At 44.0% G+C, this 19325-nt stretch overlaps 1 protein-coding gene across 1 annotated transcript in view; it reads right to left on the bottom strand.

The window, feature by feature from the left end:
* Nucleotides 1-636: 636 nt before the first annotated feature.
* LOC134512661 (calpain-8-like) overlaps nucleotides 637-19325 on the bottom strand; it is a 30573-nt gene continuing 11884 nt past the window's right edge. The window contains exons 4-21 of the mRNA XM_063328226.1: nucleotides 18936-19069; nucleotides 18465-18633; nucleotides 17492-17575; nucleotides 16606-16691; nucleotides 15168-15242; nucleotides 14003-14163; nucleotides 13136-13311; nucleotides 11099-11110; nucleotides 9184-9395; nucleotides 8584-8620; nucleotides 7824-7889; nucleotides 6829-6886; nucleotides 6188-6252; nucleotides 4891-4959; nucleotides 3504-3582; nucleotides 2464-2580; nucleotides 1769-1827; nucleotides 637-866 (exon numbers count right to left, since the gene is read on the bottom strand). Of these exons, the coding sequence (XP_063184296.1) occupies nucleotides 843-866; nucleotides 1769-1827; nucleotides 2464-2580; nucleotides 3504-3582; nucleotides 4891-4959; nucleotides 6188-6252; nucleotides 6829-6886; nucleotides 7824-7889; nucleotides 8584-8620; nucleotides 9184-9395; nucleotides 11099-11110; nucleotides 13136-13311; nucleotides 14003-14163; nucleotides 15168-15242; nucleotides 16606-16691; nucleotides 17492-17575; nucleotides 18465-18633; nucleotides 18936-19069 (1683 nt within the window). The 3' untranslated portion in view covers nucleotides 637-842. The remainder of the gene's footprint in view (nucleotides 867-1768; nucleotides 1828-2463; nucleotides 2581-3503; nucleotides 3583-4890; nucleotides 4960-6187; nucleotides 6253-6828; nucleotides 6887-7823; nucleotides 7890-8583; nucleotides 8621-9183; nucleotides 9396-11098; nucleotides 11111-13135; nucleotides 13312-14002; nucleotides 14164-15167; nucleotides 15243-16605; nucleotides 16692-17491; nucleotides 17576-18464; nucleotides 18634-18935; nucleotides 19070-19325) is intronic.

Genomic DNA, 19325 nt, shown 5'->3' with positions numbered 1-19325 from the left:
CTACATGCGCATTTTATGTTCCTATCCTCACACTTGCCTTCATGAGCTTCTGGGCTCCAATCTCTCACCTCCTAAAACTTCACACCCCACAGTTGGGCTCTTAAGTACACATATGGACAAGCATTCACAGGAGAAAAACTCAGCTGAAATAACTGCAGCAAGTTGCCTATGGCCTTCCGTCCTTGCTCCTCTTCCTGAAGGACTGAGCCAATACTCATGGAGGAGTGCTATTGTGTTTGCCTAATTCCCTGTTCATCCTTGGGGCTGTGTCCATGCCTGATTCCCCATTGCTCTCAGCAGCTCATCGTCTGCCTCCAAGCTTCTCACCTCCAGCTTCTGCGGGGGCTTGGCACAGCCAAAGCAGACAATTGGCGGGGACGGGAGGTAGCCAGGGCAGCAACACAGATTTTGACCGTGCTTCTGAGCATTGGTTTCTCTCTGTGAAACATATGCTGGACGTTGCAGGCACTGGAGAACCCTTCCAGGATTTTGAAAACTGCTGAACTTTGATGCACAGTCAGAAGTCACACCAAAGCCACCTGGGCCCATCTGTAGCAAGTCAAAACTTGTGACATTTCAGTGTGACAAACAGAAATACTCTCTGGGTGGGAAAAGAAAAGGAGGTTGGGTCTGGGTTTCTTTATTTTATTTGTTTATCTTTTTTTGTTTGAGATTTATTTTATAACTAACAGGAGATCACTTCATTTTTAGTGGGTTTAAAATAAATCGCCAGTAATAAAACCAAGTTTCTCTCTCTGCTTTCCATAACACAGAGAAGTCGAATGAATGGTTCCATGTTCAGAAGAGCCTCAGAAGTCTCTGCTGAACTCATTGACCGTGGTTCAAACCATTGTGCAGCACAGCCACTGAGGGAGAAACAGAACAAAGAGTCAGACCATCTGGAAGGTCCACAGGATGCCACCAGGGCACTCTATCACGGCTTTGGGAAAACAAACTGGGAAAGGCTGGAGCTGCGTTTTGATCTGTTGTACATGTAGGATCCATCTGCTCTGGAACTTCGGGGAAATTTATTGCCAGAATCAGCCTCAGACATTGCAAGTGGGATCTCTTCCGAAGGAAGACCAGTTCTCCAGAGCAAGCTGTGTGACCTTTGAAAAGTTTTAGGGTCGAAGTATGCAATGTACAATTTCAGCTAGATTTAGCTAACTGCAACAGAGGGTCAAAGGGCTTCCTAGCCTTCATCCTCCCTTTAAGCCAGTCTTCAGCTGAGAGGACTAATTGCATGGACCTCTTGGGGCCCCTTCCAGCTGTTTCCTGAGATATATTTGCGTTCTGCAAAGGGAAAACTCAAGCTGATTGCTTTTATTACAGCTTCGAGAGGAGAAATTTGCATTAAAAACAATGTGGGGAAAAAAAAAGACCTGGCATCTTAAAAGGTCTCTTCTAATTCTGGCAGGTTTTATCAGTACATTCTCTGCCAGAAAAGCACAGTTCCCTGCTGTGTGTTTTCTAATGAATTGACCACTGCCCTCTAAAAGTAGACAGTGAAGCACACTTGTGTAAGCATCTTCTCAAGCAACCTTACGGGTTTTGAATGTATCTTTACTTTTTTGCTCATATGAGGTAAATATTCGTTCCGCTAATTCCGACAGGCCTTCTGAGCTGAAGAACCTTTTCACATAAACAAACTTTCCCTTTGAATCACTATTGAGTTTACTGCTTATAATAGTGATTTAAAATAAACATATTGTAGTGTGGCCCATTGCTGTAGCTTAAACAGATGGTATTTCAATCTGACCAGCCTCACCTCAGCCAGAGAGAGCTGGATGACTCCACTCTTGTCTTTGTCCAGGAGATGGAACACTTCTGAAAAGTAGGAGAGGGGGAAAAAAACTGGATATAAACCACCAGAGTTTGGCATGTAGAGAGTCGCTGTCTGACAAAATGTAGAGGTCTGGCCTTTTGCCATGATCTACTGGAAATCTAGACGGGTTCTGTAACAGAATATTACAGCTGTTCTTCTTTCCTCTTACAAGTAATTTCTAAGCCGCTTCATGGGGCGAAATAGTCAGATCTACAGCAGCAAACTGAGAGTTGGCAGCAGGACAACTATAAAACTGATGCAGTAGCATCTGGTATGATCCGGGGACAAACCTGTAAATCGGGTCTGAGTAAGGACTGTAAGTGATAAATGGCACCATTTATGGGAGCTGGGACAACTTGGGGGCCAGAGCATGGACCATAAAGTGCAGATGACTGTAAAGCAGAAGATCATGGTAGGTTATGAAAACATGTCCCCCACACTCCATGGTCATTCAGACAGAAAGACTTTTGCTATTTCTCTGCTGCTTTCTCGAGCAGACACCATTTTGCTGGCACCCTCACATCTCCATGCAATTTGCTACATTCACAGTTAAAAGGCACCAAATGATTAATGAAACCCCAAAGTTTTCAGGAATTCTGAATTGGAATCATCCTTGGCTGATGAACGAAGGCGCTTACTGAACAGGGTCTCCAAGCGGATCATGCAGGCCACAAAGCCGTCGAAATCAATGGTCAGCTTGCTGCAGGCGTAGCGCACGACAATGCTGTGCTGCACCTGATCATTGAGCGTGAAACCTGAAGGCACAGGAAGCACAAGAATCACTGACACAGCAGGTTAATATGCTGACTTTGACGTGACTTATCCATGGACTGCTGCAGCTGCGGGAGGACCTGGGTGAAGGATTGAGGACTATTCCTCCAAGAAGGTCTCTTGGACTCCGTCACCCATCTCCGCTGCGAGTCCTTTCCAAAGCCCATTGTACTGGGTGAAGAGAGGCATAAAGTTCTCCCACAGCATTTTGTCAGACTGCATATTTCACATTGTTTCGCAGCATAACCAGTCCTATTTTCCCCAGATAAACCCCTAATTAGCGAGTCTTGGTGCTGCAGCTGAATAGCAGTGATTGCAGTAGAGCCAATTGCTCACGTAACACATTGGGCTCTATTCAGGCCCATATTAGTGCTATTTCTGTCTCTGGATCATTCATATAAACTCCACCGAGCGCAAGACAGATCAAAAAAACAGTGGTCCCCTAGATGCCCCTGAGCTGGCAAGCACTCCTCCAAAAGTGAATAGCACATCAGAGAGGATATCATTGGGGCCTGCCTTGATCAGGCTTGCACCTTCTCTAGCGCTGAGAAAGGCGGTGGGAGGAAATGAAGGAAAAAGAGGATTTGGGCATAGCTCTGAAAAAGGGAAATTAGATTAGGAAATAATGAGGCCAAAAATAGAGCAAGGAATAATCAGATGGATAAGCAATGGTCACAGCACGGACAAAAATATCAGTGGTTCATAGTGCAGAACAGAGGACAGGTTTTGATGTATATAACAGCAAAAGGATGTAGCGGTATGTGACTGTCAGGAAGGGAGAATGGCACTGGCAATGCTGTGATCTAGGAGACAGGAGGGAATCAAAGCCATTAAAGGCTCCACTGTTGTTCCGATGCCTGGGGGAGGGCTGCAGTGATCCCACGGTGCCCCCGAGCTGCGTACTCACCTGCCTCTCTGAGGGCATTGCGCATCTCGTGGGAGTCGATGGTACCAGAGTAGTCACTGTCCACTTTCTTATAGATTGCCTGCAGCAGAGGAAGGAGGGAATGTGGAACTGGCTTTTCAATGGGTGCCCGTGCAGCAGCGTGATGGTGCAAGCACGGGTGGGCTTTGGCTTTCATGGCTGGATAACAACAGTAGTGAAGATACGGTAACGCGAGGCTCGCCAGGAGGTAGCAGCCAGAATGAAATAACCAGGCATCCTCTAGGGTTTCACCTTGGTTTGCAGCCCATGTCCTGCCATCCTCCCTGCTCCTGTAGCTAGATTAAAGCCAGGATATCGGTGCCTACCCCTGCCGCGTCCACACCATCACTCTGCTCTGCAGACACAGCCTCGGCTTTCTGACGGCTGGGACAGGGGCTGCCCCTACCAGCCCAAAGCTCCTACTCTTTGCAACGTTCATGAGCAAGGGAAATGTTTCAAGTAGCCACTGGCATGCAAGACAGACTAGGAAACACGTTCCCATGGGCTGGCAGCCTGCCCGCCTTCATGTTACGTGGTGGCAGACAGGCCATTGAGGAAAATATCCTTTCATTTGGCAAACACTGCAACAGACAAAGACCATTTTGCTTAATATTTCAGACGAGATGACAGATGCTTCCTACTGCCAGCAGGTTTATTATCCAGAATTAGAAGCCACGCAGACCTACAGCTCAGACTAGAATTGGCTCTCAGGGCTTGCTCTGCCAACACCAGCCTCAGGAGAGAGCCGGTGCCTCCGGCTGAAGGGCAGCTGAACATCTCATGAACCTCCAGGACAGATGCTCCGTGCTGACCAGCATCACGCATGGTAGCAGCAGACTTGCCCCAAAGGGATATTGTCAAACAAAACAGGTCCAAATTTGACCTTCCTTTAGACTGCTTGATTCCTGGTGCGCTTCTTGGGATATTAAATCCTCTGTCAGAAAAATAATTCAGCGCTTCTACAGGATTTAAAAAATGCAAAGCCAGGTTCTTATAGGTCCCAAAAATATGTGTTTCTTGTGTTTGATGGTGCTCAGCTGGCAATGTAACATACCACAACAGCAGAGGCATATTCATAGGAGCTTTAATACAGCAGGCAGCAGAGAGCTGTCTTTGCCAGCAATGAAAGAGGGTTAATCTGCCTTTCCATAAGGTATTGCAAATTATGGAGAGTGGTGGGTCCAAGGTGAAAGAGGATCTGCTTGTGTCCTTTTAAATTAGAGGTGTTTCTGAGCCCTGGAACAAACTCCAGCCATGAGAAAGAAGGCTTCCAAGTATATCCGCCTGCAGTGGCTTAACCCTATCTCGGTTCAGGATCTGTACTTCAGAGCTGAGGGGGAAGAGGAGACAGTCAGAAATATTACCTTACCAAGTACTTTTGAATCTTCATCCAAAGTGTCTTGAATTCTACAAGTCCCAAGGTGCCAGTCCCATTGGTCTGGGGATGTTAAGGCATGGTTCAAAAACCAGGATTCCTCTATGCTTAGTAAAACTGGAGAGCAACCAATTCTGATGAAAATAAATCACACATCACAGTGGCATCTTAATGCCATATTCATCCTCATTTGTAATACGTCTCCATCTCACACAGACGGGCCCACAGCTTTACGTTTGCCTAGCTAAAGGCATGCCAAGAGTTTCCAGGCTATCTGCGCTCTCAGGGAATGATATATGGGATTGCTAAATATATAAGCACAATCAGATCCACTCGCATTTTGTACAATTACCAGTAGATTAAAGCCCTTAGGGAGACAAAGGACTGGCCTCACAGCAGACGAGTGTTAGAAAGCAGAGACAGGAGCTGGAAGTGAACAGAGAGAGTCAATAGTAGGCTACGCAGTCTTTCCCCGTGTCCTTCAGGGCCTTGAACATCCCTTCCTATGGAAAATCATGCAGAAGCAATGAGTTGGCCCCCGTGGTGCTGTATTTATTGAGTTGCCCTGTGGGGTTTGGGAGGCTGTGGAGTGTCGGGCAAAGGCACCACTTCTCCCAACAGCCAGTGATCCACAAGATCCACAGATAATCCCTGCTGACCTCAGCATGACCACGTCATGAGACCAACATTAGCATGATCCTGGCAGCATGGCCGTCCGAGTACACTGGCTACCTTCCCAGCATGTCAAAGGAGTACTGGGCAGATGTGCTGATACCTCCTTTTCCCTTGGCTACGCAGAGCTTATTAGCACCCATGTGTCCTACAAGCTATGCAGAAAGGAGGGAGACACAGCACTTACTCGAAGCCTTCCTCCTCTGAACAGGCTCCCCAGCCTCCCTCTGCTGCTTTGGGCTCTGTGCTCTATGAACAGCACCTGACTTAGAGATGGAAGTTGAGGCTGGGCTGGAAACCTGCCTCCCGCCGAGCGTGCTGTGTATGCATCCGAAACTGCACAGGTGCAGCCAGGCAGAAGCTCCCTGCTTCTCCTCCCTGCTCTTTTTTAGGAAAAAGTTTAAGCGATGAGAGATGCAGAGCAGGTGAGAGAAGCAGCTGATGATTAAATGGTTCAGGTTTCCGCCATCCTGAGCTGATAGAGCTGCTTGGCTGAATTTTATGCCTTCAGACAAGCGCTTGGACAACGGAAGTGTAAACTTAGCCTTATCTTGCCAGGAAGTTTTGCAAAACAGATCCAGAAACTTTTAAAGGTGATGAAATGACGTTCAAAGGATACATCTAAAAGGCTGATCATCTCCCTGCAAGTGTTAATGTTGAATCCGTCACTTTTAATATCCTTTCCTGTACAAAAAGGAAGTGAAAATCCAAGTCAGAAATACTTTTAGACAAATATTTTTCTGCAGAAACCTTGAAGATGTCAGCCACCTTAAAATCTCGTTAGCAAAGTAAATGCTCTGTCATTTCTTCCACTGTTTCCCTTCAGCTGATTAACATGGCTTTTTTTTGGCACAGGGGCAGGGGATGCTATTTGTTTTGGGGGTGGTAAGCCTCTATCTGTCCATAGAAGTTATTCAGCAGCATAATAATATCTTCCCATGGTGCTCCCCACAAGAAGGTACAGGGAATATAGTGCCTCTGAGGGACACCGGCTGGCAGCACTTGGAAGGGGAGCACCAGGTAGTATCTTTCCCCCACATATTAAAGGTTCAACAAACCAGGAGGAACCCAGCTGGGGGGTGGACAAAAACTGTTTTTTTCATTGCCATTAGCTGATAGAGCTGGATTTTTGCTAGCACAGATCCCTTCTGTGTGCTGATGGCACAGATGCTCACGCTGACCAAAGAGCAACTTGATGTCTCACCATTTCATCACGTGCCTTTCAGCTCCATTCAATGGGAACTACACAACATTACTTACTCTTCGCCAAAACCCTGTTTAGGATAGTTTGAAGTTCAATTGCAGTCACTTCGCAGTCCTGGACAGAAAAAATATTTCGTACGTTAACACAAAAAATTATTTGAAACAAACTATATTCATTTGCTGTTAGACATTCAGAGAGTATTTTCCTTCCATATCTAAGGCATGCAAACCTTTGGTTTTTTTCTAACACTTTACATTTACCATCAGACATCACGTGGAGGAGATCCTCAGGAACCCTGAGTATTTCCTAGCCTTTCAAATGGGAAATAAGTGGTTTGTTACGTGCCGTGGTGGCATGACCCAGTAAATGTTAACTTTTTAACGGGTTTGACCGAATCGGGTGATTACCGTCTTTCTCAGCTAGAGAGGTTCAGGAGAGCACTTGAGATTTTCTGGGCTTATGGAAACTACAACCAAACAATACTAAAATTGCCCTCTCAAAACTCAAAAAGGTCTTTCTAACTAGCAAGATGTTTTTCCTCTTCGGTGCCAGTGGCCACCTGTTCATTAAGAGAAAATCTGACTCGACAGCCACAGGCTAGCACAGCAGGGCTTTGTCGATACTGAGGTTTGTCAAATACAATAAATAGAGAGAAAGCTCAGCCAACAGTTTTTCCAATGCCCGAGGCTTCTAAACAAAGAGGAAGGAATTGGCCAACTAGGCAATTGTCAGAATTATATGCTAACTCCACAGGTAATTTATTTCACCGTGGGATAATATTTTCACAGCCCTCACTCCCATCACCCCTATTTTCAAAGTTATTCCATGCCCTGCATTACCGAGGGAACAAATCACATTTTGCACCAATAAGAGGAACAATGTAGCAAAACGGCTCTATTGTAAAACAAATTGAACTGAAACTGTGAGTTAATAAAAGGGAAGAACTGCTTGGTTTTTTGAAGACCAGACAGTAAAAGGAACTGGCAAGTCAAATATTTGCATAATCATAACAGAGAGGTCCCAATCTTTTCTTTCACCTTAATCCACTTACCTCTCCAGAGAGCTTTTGAAACAGAGTCTTGAACTCATCATCTATATCTTTGTTATCGACATGAGGCTAGAGGAAAAAGATGACCGAGAGTGTGGTTTACAAGGTGGTTCTAGAACGCGAGCTGTGGATAGCGTAAAGCAGCTTTACAGGGGACTGTTTACAGCAATGGAAAATGAGCGCTTGCTCTGCAGCAATGTCAAACCAGAGGCACTACTTAAATCACGACGAGCCAGGGGCTGGCTTCATTTGGGAGTATATACTTTCTAAGACCGATGAAAAAGTTTTCTTCCACTACCAAAATAGTTTTATAAAACAGTTGCAGTGAAAATGCAACTTGCTGCACCTGGCCATAGCAATTCAGCAGCTTCTTGGAAGTCTGCTTTTGCAATTTCTCTTGGGCTTCAGGAAGACTGTTTCTATGAAAAGGATCATTCGGTGCCCTCCCTGCCTCCTCCTACCTGTACTAGATGGAAGGACAATTTAAAGCCCAGTCTTCAAGGGTACAGTTTCTGTTCCACATGGGCCCAGGTACACAAAAATGCACATGAAACTAAGCCACGGAGATATGTAAAGAATCCTCATGACCAAAAAATATTTTTCCTGAGCACAAACTCATACTGTGATCTCAACTCAGGGGAAAAATAAAAATCTCACCCCTGTTTTGCCCCCACATTATGAAAGGAAAGTCTGTTAAAAAAAAAAAAAAAACAAACAAAAAAAACCACGCACACAAAAAAATCTGCCCAGTTAAGACATTTACCTCATATGGTTTTGCAGCCACCACATCACCAATCATCCTAAGGAACAACAGAAAAAAAAATCCAAAACAACAAGAAATGACAAGTCTATCATTTGCCCTTAAAATAATTAGCAAAACAAGCAGTTTTAATATAAGGTGTTACCAAATGCATAGAATGAGCCCCCAGGTTTCCCGCTTCCTACACCTCTCTCTGTCCCACCTCTTTGAAGATTTCCTTGGGAAATACAGCCTTGTTATTCTTTTCTTGTATCCAGACTCCTGGTTTTTTCATTCAATGATACAACCCTTCTTAAAACCACCTCCTCGTCATCATACTCCCAAATCCTCCACTCTTTAATTGTGGGAACTTCTACTTCACAGACCTGAGGGATCTAGTCACCGCTTGAGTACTTGCTGGAGGCCACCTGAAGAGCCATGACTCTCTACCATGGATGCGTGTGTGTCACATATGGTAGACTATGTAAGAAAATAGATCCTAGAAATGGGCCTATTTTGTCGGTTAAGGGAAAAGATAGAGCACGGGATATGGGTGAAACACCTGACCTTTTCCTTTACGTGCCTCATGAGCAGAAGAGAAGGCTTTACAGAGAAGATACGCACTGAGTTTTAGCCTGTTTCTCAGAAAAAACTCTCAGGCAGAACTCTCCATTTTTGTAAGGCTCAAAAGTGGACGGCACAATGAGGTACTCTCCCCGGGGCAGCTTCATGCGGCTGGAGACTTCACGCAGGTTGACATAAGGATCAGACCGGGCTGCTGGTTGGTTCCTTGCGAAGAAAGCACGGTTCGCATGAATATCTGTGTTATTTTCCAGCTGTGGGAAACGTGTTTTTGTTAGAACCACTTGACAATTCACTGGTAAGCAAGCCACCCTATTTCAATTTCTGTGCTTTAAAGCCATCTCAAGTTTTTTCTTATAAAATAATAAATCTGCAAATGATGGCGTAAGAGATAACCACCAGGGTTCTGTCATGAGAAACAGTCAAGCAGATAATTAGAAGGGTAAAGTATCTTCCTTTAGAAGGGTTATCTTTTCACATGCCTCTTTACGGTCTGTGATATAAAATAAATAAAAAGTTAATAATGCATGCTCATATCTGGTCAAACTAGCACCTGCTGTACTTAAGTCATCCACGTAGTGAGAATTTTTTGCTTTCACAGGCTGCTCGTGAGCAAATTTAAATTTCAGAATGTTTTTGAGCAATGTATGGGATGGGATGGATCTCCTAATTGCATAGGGCTTGTAGTCTTTGATTTACTTAGAGAGAAAATAATATTAAAGAGAACACAGTAGCAGTCACAAGGCTGAGACTTTGGGGCCAGATTAGATGATTTACCCAACTTCTATTAGTAATACTAAGGGTATTCCTTTGGATTATGTGGAAAACAGTACTGAACTTTTCCTTAATGCCAATATACTATTGTACAAGTGGAACGTTGCATAGCTCACAAAACAAAACACCAATGTAACAAGAAACAGTAATGTAAGAATAACGCCTCTGCTTTAAACCTTCTACTCGTGACTTTTGCTCCACAGCGATGTCTTTCAAAAAGTCTGATTCAATGATCCACAAAAAGTGCTGTGTGGTTGGCATTGCATACGGATAAGATTTCTGGCTGTCTAAGATCAGAGCATACAAAGATGTTATCAAATATTTTATAATCATTCTGCTTTTCTGTTGTAAACTGTAGAAAAATATGGGCTTTTTTCCTCTTTTGTTCTGAGGATAAGATTGGATTTGGTCTTTATTTGACAACACCATCCTTTCTCCCCACTCAATCTTAAACTAAGTGGGACTGCAAAGATTAAGAAGCTAGATCCATATCTTTTTCAATATATAAAGTTCATTTTCCCTTTGCATCTGCAAGGCTGTTAAAAGAACACAGTTAATTGCTACATGACCACACATTCATTTACCAAGAGAGAAGAAAAATGCTGAAAAGCCAAGGAAAAATTGGCAGCGCAGGCTGCTGGACCTCGGTAATGAGTATAGGCTATTCCTACTGCCAGACACCCCTGGGGTCTCTTCTTTCAGGAATGAAAAGCCCCTTTCCTCAGTATCGACATGTGGGAGGTTAGGGAAGGTTCAGCGGGGTTTGTTCATTACCAGGAGCCCCAGCTCAGAACTGTAGAAGGAATGGATCCCCAGAGTTTGGCATTTCTTTGGAACAACATTAGATACATTTTCTCGATTTTAGAGTACAGAGACCCTGCTCTGCCTTCACCTCTACTAAACAGACAAATCTGACCTACGTTATGCAAACTTAGTGGAAACCAAATTTCAACAAGTGTAAATGAAGCCAAGGTTGGGACTCAGACATCTGTAATAAGGCCTCATGCCACAGTCCCTTGGAAATGGTTATTCAGAACTTGAGATATGGGTCCAGTGATCCAAGAACAAAGCTCTCCAGAAGAGCTGTCATTAGTAAGGAAGAAGTCTTCCCGGTAGCTAAATTCTCCAGATCAACAGGAGGTGCCCATCTGGAAGCTAGAAGTCTTCAGCAGAGATTACATACCTCCTGAGGAATCTGAAAGGAAGAGAAAGAGCTGATGTTAAAGGGCTGCTACATACCCACTTCTATCATTAAAAAAAAATAAATCAAACAAAGCCTCCTCCAGACACATTTTTTTTTAAAAATCCATTTACAACCACTTATTGTAGTATCGGTTATGCACGAAGTTATGCAGGAAGTTCTCAACTGGTGCTAAAGCTATTCCACAGGAAAAACAGGATCATGCAGAGGAATCTATACAACATTTAACTGCCTTTCTCCTGATACGGTGCTGTGAATTATACTACTGGTTGGAAATATTTGGGTAAGCCTTGAAAGGTTCAGCGAGGAAAGTCAACAGCATAGCCCCACTTTGCTAACAAAAAATGCACTGAAAATTTATTACAGCAGACCTAAAATCCACTAGTCCACAGTTACTGGTATATGATGAAAATATAAGGCTACCATCAATTATAACAAGTAACCATAATTATAACAATTAACAAATTTCAAGATTGGTCCTTCCTAAATTAACTCAATTGCTATATTAATTTGTACTTCCAAATAGAAGGTAGCTTTTCCAAGAGCAATTAGTTGTCTTGAGAGCACAGATTTCTGTGAGAGCCAAAGAGAGTGTCCTCCCAAGTCCCAAAAGAGCTTTTGAAAATATCACCCACACAACGATTCTGGGGCCTGAGATGGCCCCTTGAGACCTCAGGTCTTGTTCCTTACAACCAGCATACTAGGCGGCCAGGAGCTTGGCGATGGGCACACTTACAGTTATTGTCAGTAGGTAGTTTGAGCCACATGACTTACAAAAGCTCTGCAGGGCAGGTAGACCTGAGCATACACCTTTTCACCTTCTCCTGCACAGAGATCTCCTTTGGGTTACCATCCATGCTGTCCTAACCGGACCTCCTTAGTCACAGCATCAGCTGCAGTGATGTAAATCCACAACAGTGGGAGTGTGACCCAAGGAACTTGGATCATAGCTGAATGTCCACCTGAGGTGACTTAGCAGCCATTTCTTTCAAAAGAAAGACTTCATCTTCTTAAGAGTCACCAAGTCTACCCTACTATGGAAAACATGATGGAGCAGACAGATGCGATTAAATAGATGTAAAGCAGAAGGGCCTGCTAATGTCTTCAAGTTTTTACCCAGATGTATGAGCAGACAAATATCCTTAATGTGCAAATTCTAGGATGCCTATAGGCCAGGGTCCTTGGCACCACGCAGATGGCAAATCAGAAATGTACTCGGTGAGAACCATTTGTGTATGCAGACACTGAGGCACTAGGGAAAACCTTGCCTAGTTTTGAACCATCCTGCACAAGATATATTGGCAAAAGTCAGCCATTCCAATCTGCTCCCACCTGTGCTGGTTAATGATCTTCATCCAGTGGAATCTATGCAACATCTAATTGCTTTTCTCCAGATATCATATTGGGAATGATGAATACTGGTTGGAAATTTCTATATTTACTTCTCTCCCCTCACGTCACAGAAATTAGAGGTGACACTGCAGATTTTTCCCTACATTATATTTTTAGAGACAGAAGCAATACTGTGAGAATCAGGAAGAAAAAAAAAAAAGAAAAAAGACAAACCCAAAACTACTGAACCAGAACAATAACACGGTAGACAATGAATCAAAACAATTTTCAAATGCAAGGGAAAAATAATAAAAGAAAAAAAGAAAGTGACTACTGAGCACTAACGATAGGCTGTAATCAGAAACACTTATCTGGAACTGCCAGGCACCCTGAGCCTGCCCCCATTCAGAATTTGAAAGAGAAGTCTCTCAATGAGACTGTTGCTAAATTATTGCCTCTAGTTTTACGTTGCTCTCCTGTTAAAGAGGGACAAGAACTGAGCCTAAATTTATCTGAATCTTCCCATATTATGCGGGTCAGGAAGAAATGAGAAAAGGATTTGAATCATCTTGCAAAATCCAATTCTTATTGAAGTGTAGTGCTGAATGTCAAGATGTAGCATATTGCTAATTTTTTTCCAGGGTAACAGAAGAGGGAGTAAAGCCTTTAATCAGGAACAAACTTCACCTGATAGAGCGAATAACCAATACTAAGCAGAGCTTCCCCCATTTTCTTCTGTCTCCTGCGGTTCTTCTGCATCAAGCCCACCAGTATAGTACAGCACGGTTCATTCAAACTCCCTTCATGGTCATCATCTGGTTCGTCCAACCGGATTTTAAACTGGGGATTGGTCCAGTATGTCGCTAAAAATTCCCAAGGCAAGACAAAAAGAAGGAAATTTTGTTGTCATTGCAGCCAAGATGGCTGTCACTAGAATTACACATAATATCTCTTTGGAAGGACTTTTGCCTGGAGTTTTTCCAACCCTTTCCATTACGTTGCACGGTTTTATGTTTTCACAACTATGCTGAATATCAACTGGAGCCAGGGCAAATCAAAGCACCAAGGTATTTCCTGGGGAGTAACGACCAACAGGGAGGAGCTGATATTGTTAATTCCAGCCAGTCATTTATCCTCAGGAAACGTCCTTGGCTGAGGCCGTTATTGTCGCAAGAGGACCAAACGCCAGACAGCCTCTCCAGAGGTCTGACCTGAAAATGAATGGGAAACAACACTGCCACTGAACTGTGACACTTTCCTGGCCTACGCAACCCTTCGGAGGATTACTCCAGTCAGTTGCAAAAGCCGTGTAAGCAGGAAAAGCAGACAGAGAAAAAAAAGGAATACAGCCATGAATTAACTGCTTAGTGGGCTGGTAATCCCCAACGAAGAAATCAGTGTGAATTAGATCTTGGGTTAGGCTGCTGAGCTTTTGCTTACTAGCTAAACCCAGCAGAAAGAGCTGCACCTCCAAGCCCTTCCCACCAAAGCTCCCACTGGTTCACAAGCATTTATTTTGATTGTTTTTTTGGTATTTCTTGGCTGGGTCTCCACCTTGGTAGTTCTGGCAGCCCCCAGCAGTCGAGCCCCGTCTCCACTGTCCATTAAACAGGGTCAGGTCCCATTTATTGACCTTGTTGCTCGTCAGCGTGTCAGGAGTCAAGTTGCAGATCTCAAGGCGGGTGAACTGCCTTTGAAAATCCGAATATGCCATCCTGGTGCACAAAAAGATCAGGGTTAGTCCATCAGTCTGCAACAGTCCAGGTGACTGCGAATGCATGTTTCCCCCAACAGGGTAGCAAACATCAGTATGACAGAGCTGCCCAAAGCCCCGTTTAATTGAACTCTGAAACTTGGAGCCGGCTTTTGGGAAACAAAATTACCCACTCCCTGAATGAGCTGTATCTCCTGGACACAGTTGTTCTCAACAGCTGTTACACATTATGGGCTCAGTCATACCGTTTTCTGCCATCTCCAGCCATGGGCAATCCCTCATGGATCATACTTCATAAGTAAATTCACTAAAATTGGTGGAACAAAATGTGCAAGGAGATGCCATTTAATGTGAGTAAGAGTTGGCCCGTATGAAAGAGTCACTCTGTAGAAAAAGTCTCCAGTTTGTGTTTTGCCTTAATTCTATCGTTAATGTTTGTTTTTAACATCCCTAGTAGGTTTGCATGAGTGACAGGCCTTGATCTCTTCATGCCGCGAGCAGAGGTCTGTTCTCATTTCTCAGTGCCTTATGGCCCGTGTAGCTGATTGCACTGAGAGATGGTGCGCATTTATCTTTCCAGTCTAGGACAGAGTGACATGCATTCAGTACTGATCCATATAATCAGCTAACGGGGATGGGCTTTCCATTAGGTCTGGGTAAACAGACTCTTCCCAAGCTAGTAATCTAAACTTTTTCATTAGTGTGCGGCATTTAGGCAAAAAAACAAACCTCAAAATATAGAGCAGCTGAGGTTCATTCTTACCACCTCATTGATTTTATTACCATCTGGTCTCTATATTTTGGATAAGCACTGAGTTATGCAAGCTCTAATAAAAGGTAATGTTTGAATGGGAAGGGAGACAAACAAGAGGCTAACAACACACGTATGTTGTTATTAACCCCCTTGGCGCCGGCAGTTTCTCTCCATACCACTGAGAGGACTACTTAAAAAGCATATGTGCACATAAAATGAACAAAAGATTAAGCTAGCTGGACGATTCTCACCAAAACTCTCCATCATCTACTTGCTTATCCAGAGCCTGTCTTTGTTTGGGATGAACATAATTCCACTCAGGAGCACTGCAGACAAAGCACAAAAGCAAGCTGTTCAGTCGTTGTATTTCATTCTACAATGAGATCAGAGAGTTAGGCTTTGTCTTCGGTTACAGCTGATAAAGGAGCATGCATTTCTTCAACAACTAGACCTTCTGCCCCTCTCAATGACAGTACACACTGCAACCTGACTATACAGGGCTGGAATCAGACTGCAACTGTATTTGCAGCAAATAAGTCTTAAACTGAGTCACCGCTGCCAGGTGCTGGGATGTACATATATTGCAGACTGGATGGATTAGGTAACACGCAGCCTGAAAGTCAGGCAGAGCTTCTGCATTGTAAGATCTGTTGGGATGCCTGATATTCTCCCTAGGGAAACGATACAAGCTCTGCTGTTGGGGTCACCAAAGAACAAGAAATTCAAAAAGATGGGATTAGAAAATGTACTGCAGAAAACAGCATTGCTCTTTTCCCATTCTGGTGTTGCGGTGCAGCAAGCTGGATTCTGCTCGGATCTGCTCCCACGTGATGGTGCAGTTCTGCACCTGCCTCCGCAGGGTTGTCCCATGGCAAAACAGGATATGGCACGTCTGCGGGCCTGAGGCACCTTATCTTGGGGCTGAGCAAAGCAGCTCTGATACAGGTAAGAATAATTCTAATGTTTATCTCTATTGTCTGTCCTTAAGTATTATACAACATCAGCACCGGTGCTGCAGCCAGTCAGGACAGGAAACTGAAATCTCAGAGGATTGCATGAAAAAATATATTGTGGCCCAAATGAAAATAAAATCTATGCCACTCTGAATATAAAAATAAAAGGCGTGCAGTCACTGCCATTCTCATGAGATACCGAGGCAGTTGAAGCCCAGACAGTTTCTGATAGATTTTCAAACTTCTAGGTCCTTAGCTTAGTCAACATCCCCATTTTTTCAGATGCTGCAGTAGAAACCAAATAGTGGTCTCATTTAGAGCCCAGCAACCTTAGAGCTGAGGCAGAGGCACAACAGAGGTTTACCCTTGCTGCATTTCCGAGGAATAGGATTGGTTTGCATATCCTACAAAGGCCCTGGCACCATCAGTCGGATCAATCTGAGAAAAGTCATCTTGCAAAATGACCTGGATATGGCTTGCATTGGGCTGCTCACAATTAAAACATGGGCTGTTCTTTCTTATTAGAAAGCTCTGCCTGAGGCAGGGAAGAATGTCCGCTGGGCAGAGTGGATCAATATCTAACCTTGCTAATAAATTAATAGTGTTTTATCCCAACTGATTTAGTATCTCTCCTAAATGTGCTTTGTGATTGGATTAACTGCATAGTCCCAATTTAATTTTTAAAAGATACCAGAACACACTGAAGAGAGAGAGGCAGGGGCGTATAAAAACCTACTTATCACTCCAAGCTCCAGTCCATTCCACTTCACCCCAGGGATTTCTAAGCCTCACGAGTTTCTCTGGCCGTCCTCGGTAATATACCTAAAAGATCCACAACAAACAGAGCCTAATCACTTCCATTATTCCAATCATCATGGGGCAATTGCTTTTCAGACAAGACAGAACACGATTTGTACTTGAGAGACACAGTCCATAACAGTTTGCAATAGTTAAAAGACACCTAGATGCGTTCCACCCTTATTTTACATTATCCTGCGCCACCAAGTGAGCCATTAGCCGCAGCACTCACCATTTCATATAAAGACAGCAACCTGCAAGGAAAAACATCAGCCAGAAAGCAGCAGCATATCTACATCCTCAAAAGCAGGAGATACCGCACAACGCAACAAGGTTCGGAAGAGGTTACTTGGCATGGACACCTCTGTAAAGGTTCCAGTTTCAGAGCAGGAGATCCAGGGCTCACTGTGAAGGTGGGACTGATGAAGGAGTTCATAAAAGAGGCGTTTACTCTTTTCCGATTAGCGCTGACTGGCAAAATACACTGCTCCCACCTCATGCAGTACAAACACGTGGAGAAACGGCTGCCTCTTCTCATGTTTCTCCTTTCCGTACCCTCCATTTCAGTAACAGCTTGGCCCATTTTGTATTCCAGTCTGTTGGTACAACACGAGTTGTGGACTGCACAGTATACTCTATATAAACTACCAGTATGGAGCTTCCAACCTGGCTAAGTACCACAGGTACTTTCTCTTTCTGTCAGAGGGTGCACGTTAGCAACATTTTCATTTGGTCAGTCACAGAAAGACATCAGAAAGTTGAAGGCACTGCAGTATTGCAACCCCAAGCTGTTTTGTATGATGGCCCTGGAGAGGCTGGCTTACCTCTTCTGCTCCAGTGACAGAGTAAGCATGTCCCTTTACCAGCTTCAGGCTTGTGATTGCTTCTATTTCAGCTGTAGAAGTTATCTGGGGCAATAAAAGTATACACATTTAGGACTACATATTGTGTAGGAACACAGCTTTTGTGAGCAAATTAATACGGGGGAAGATATCCAAAGTGGTATGCACAATGAATATCAACATTCTTGATGCAAAGTGTATTAAACACAGGTGAGATCCACAGCAAAAGTTCATCTCCACAGTTTCATGCCCCTAAATACGTAGTCCTAGCACAACAGAGACTTAAGAACGTACAAAGAAATCTAAATCTAAATCCAATTCCCAGCTCAGGTAACAGATCCAGTCACCTGCAAAGATGTGTTCATGTCAACAAAGCTCTAGCCTGCCTCGGTTGAGAGCCAGCATATCAAGATTTCGACTCTGGTAATCCTATATGCCATGAACCAGGATTTCAAACAAGATAATGAAACAGGATGTGAAAGGTGTGGAGTTTCCAAAACATGTACAAACATCATCTGTAACTTGAGAGAACTTGTATTACAGGTGTCAATAATCTTTAGGATTGAAAACAAAAGCTAGAATTAGACTGCAGGCTACAACAAAGTATCTCAAAAAGTTTGGCAGTTGTGTGTCTAGAACTGAAATTATGCAGAATTTGAATGAGAAAAGATACTCAGAGAATGAAAATGGAGTTCAGGAAGAGTAGTCCCCAGTTCATGGCTCAAAGCATTATCACAGGCTGGCTTGTAAAACGGAAGGCAGGATGAGAGTTGGGTATTTAGAACCTCATCCAGAGTTTTTTATAACTGAAATCAATAAAAGTCTCCCATTAATTGTAGTATGCTTTTAATTCAGACCTTCCTACCTATGTTGAACATTGGTTTGAGCTTTTGTTACAGTATGGACCAGAGCCCTAAGAACAGGAGAGGAGAGTAAAGCAGCAGCAGTCTCTTACATCAATGGAACAACCAAGCAACGACCCAGCTCTCAGAGCCTTCTGGATGATTTGGTACAAGTTTGAAGGAGCCCTCCGCAGCTCATAGGACTCAGAGATGCCTCCAGTAAAATCCTCAAAGCCCTCCATAGTGGACCCTCCTGTGAGAGCTTCATAAGAGCCATTCAACCTGTGAGGGAGATGACAAGAGCTGCATAAGGGGCCATCTCCACTTGTAAGCACTGGCACTGCAGAAAGAAGGGTTCATAATTTGGTATCCCTCAGGCTGTCTGATCATCAGTGTGACCTGGGGCACCAGAAGTAAAGCCCCTTGAAACAGACGGTTGGCAATACCCTTTATGGACCTGGAGGAAACTCTAAATAATGGGTGGAACTGAACTTGAGTGAAGGGCATTGTGTCGAACACCACAACCACCCAGGCTGTCAACTTCTGCACACTCAGGAGCGTTGCCTCCTGCTTAGCCACCATACTTGGCGTAGGCCTTCTCCAGCAGCGCGCTCCAGAACTCATTGCCTTCCTCCGAGTGCACGAAGACCAGCTTCCCGTTCTTGGTGGGCAGCCTGTCATCCACCACGACGTCCACCCACTCTCCGTACTGCCAGAACTGATGAAAAGAAGAAAGGAAAAGATGATGAGGGCTGGTGTACACATAATGGCTCTGCAGTGCCATCTTCCTACCCCTTCACCTGTCACCAGTTCTCCCTGGGTAAGTCACTGTAAGGTTTCATTCCCATGTTGGACTCCTCTTCCTTGTAACAGAGGCAAACTCTTCCCATCCCTACGAAGCACTGCTCAGGCTCCTTAATGCTGTATTAAAGTTTTGCTGATAGGTAATATTAACAGCAACATCTTGCACATAA

Source organism: Chroicocephalus ridibundus, chromosome 3 (genome assembly GCF_963924245.1).
Source record: "Chroicocephalus ridibundus chromosome 3, bChrRid1.1, whole genome shotgun sequence".
NCBI classification, from domain to species: Eukaryota; Metazoa; Chordata; class Aves; order Charadriiformes; family Laridae; genus Chroicocephalus; species Chroicocephalus ridibundus.
This window is presented reverse-complemented; position numbering and strand designations above follow the sequence as displayed.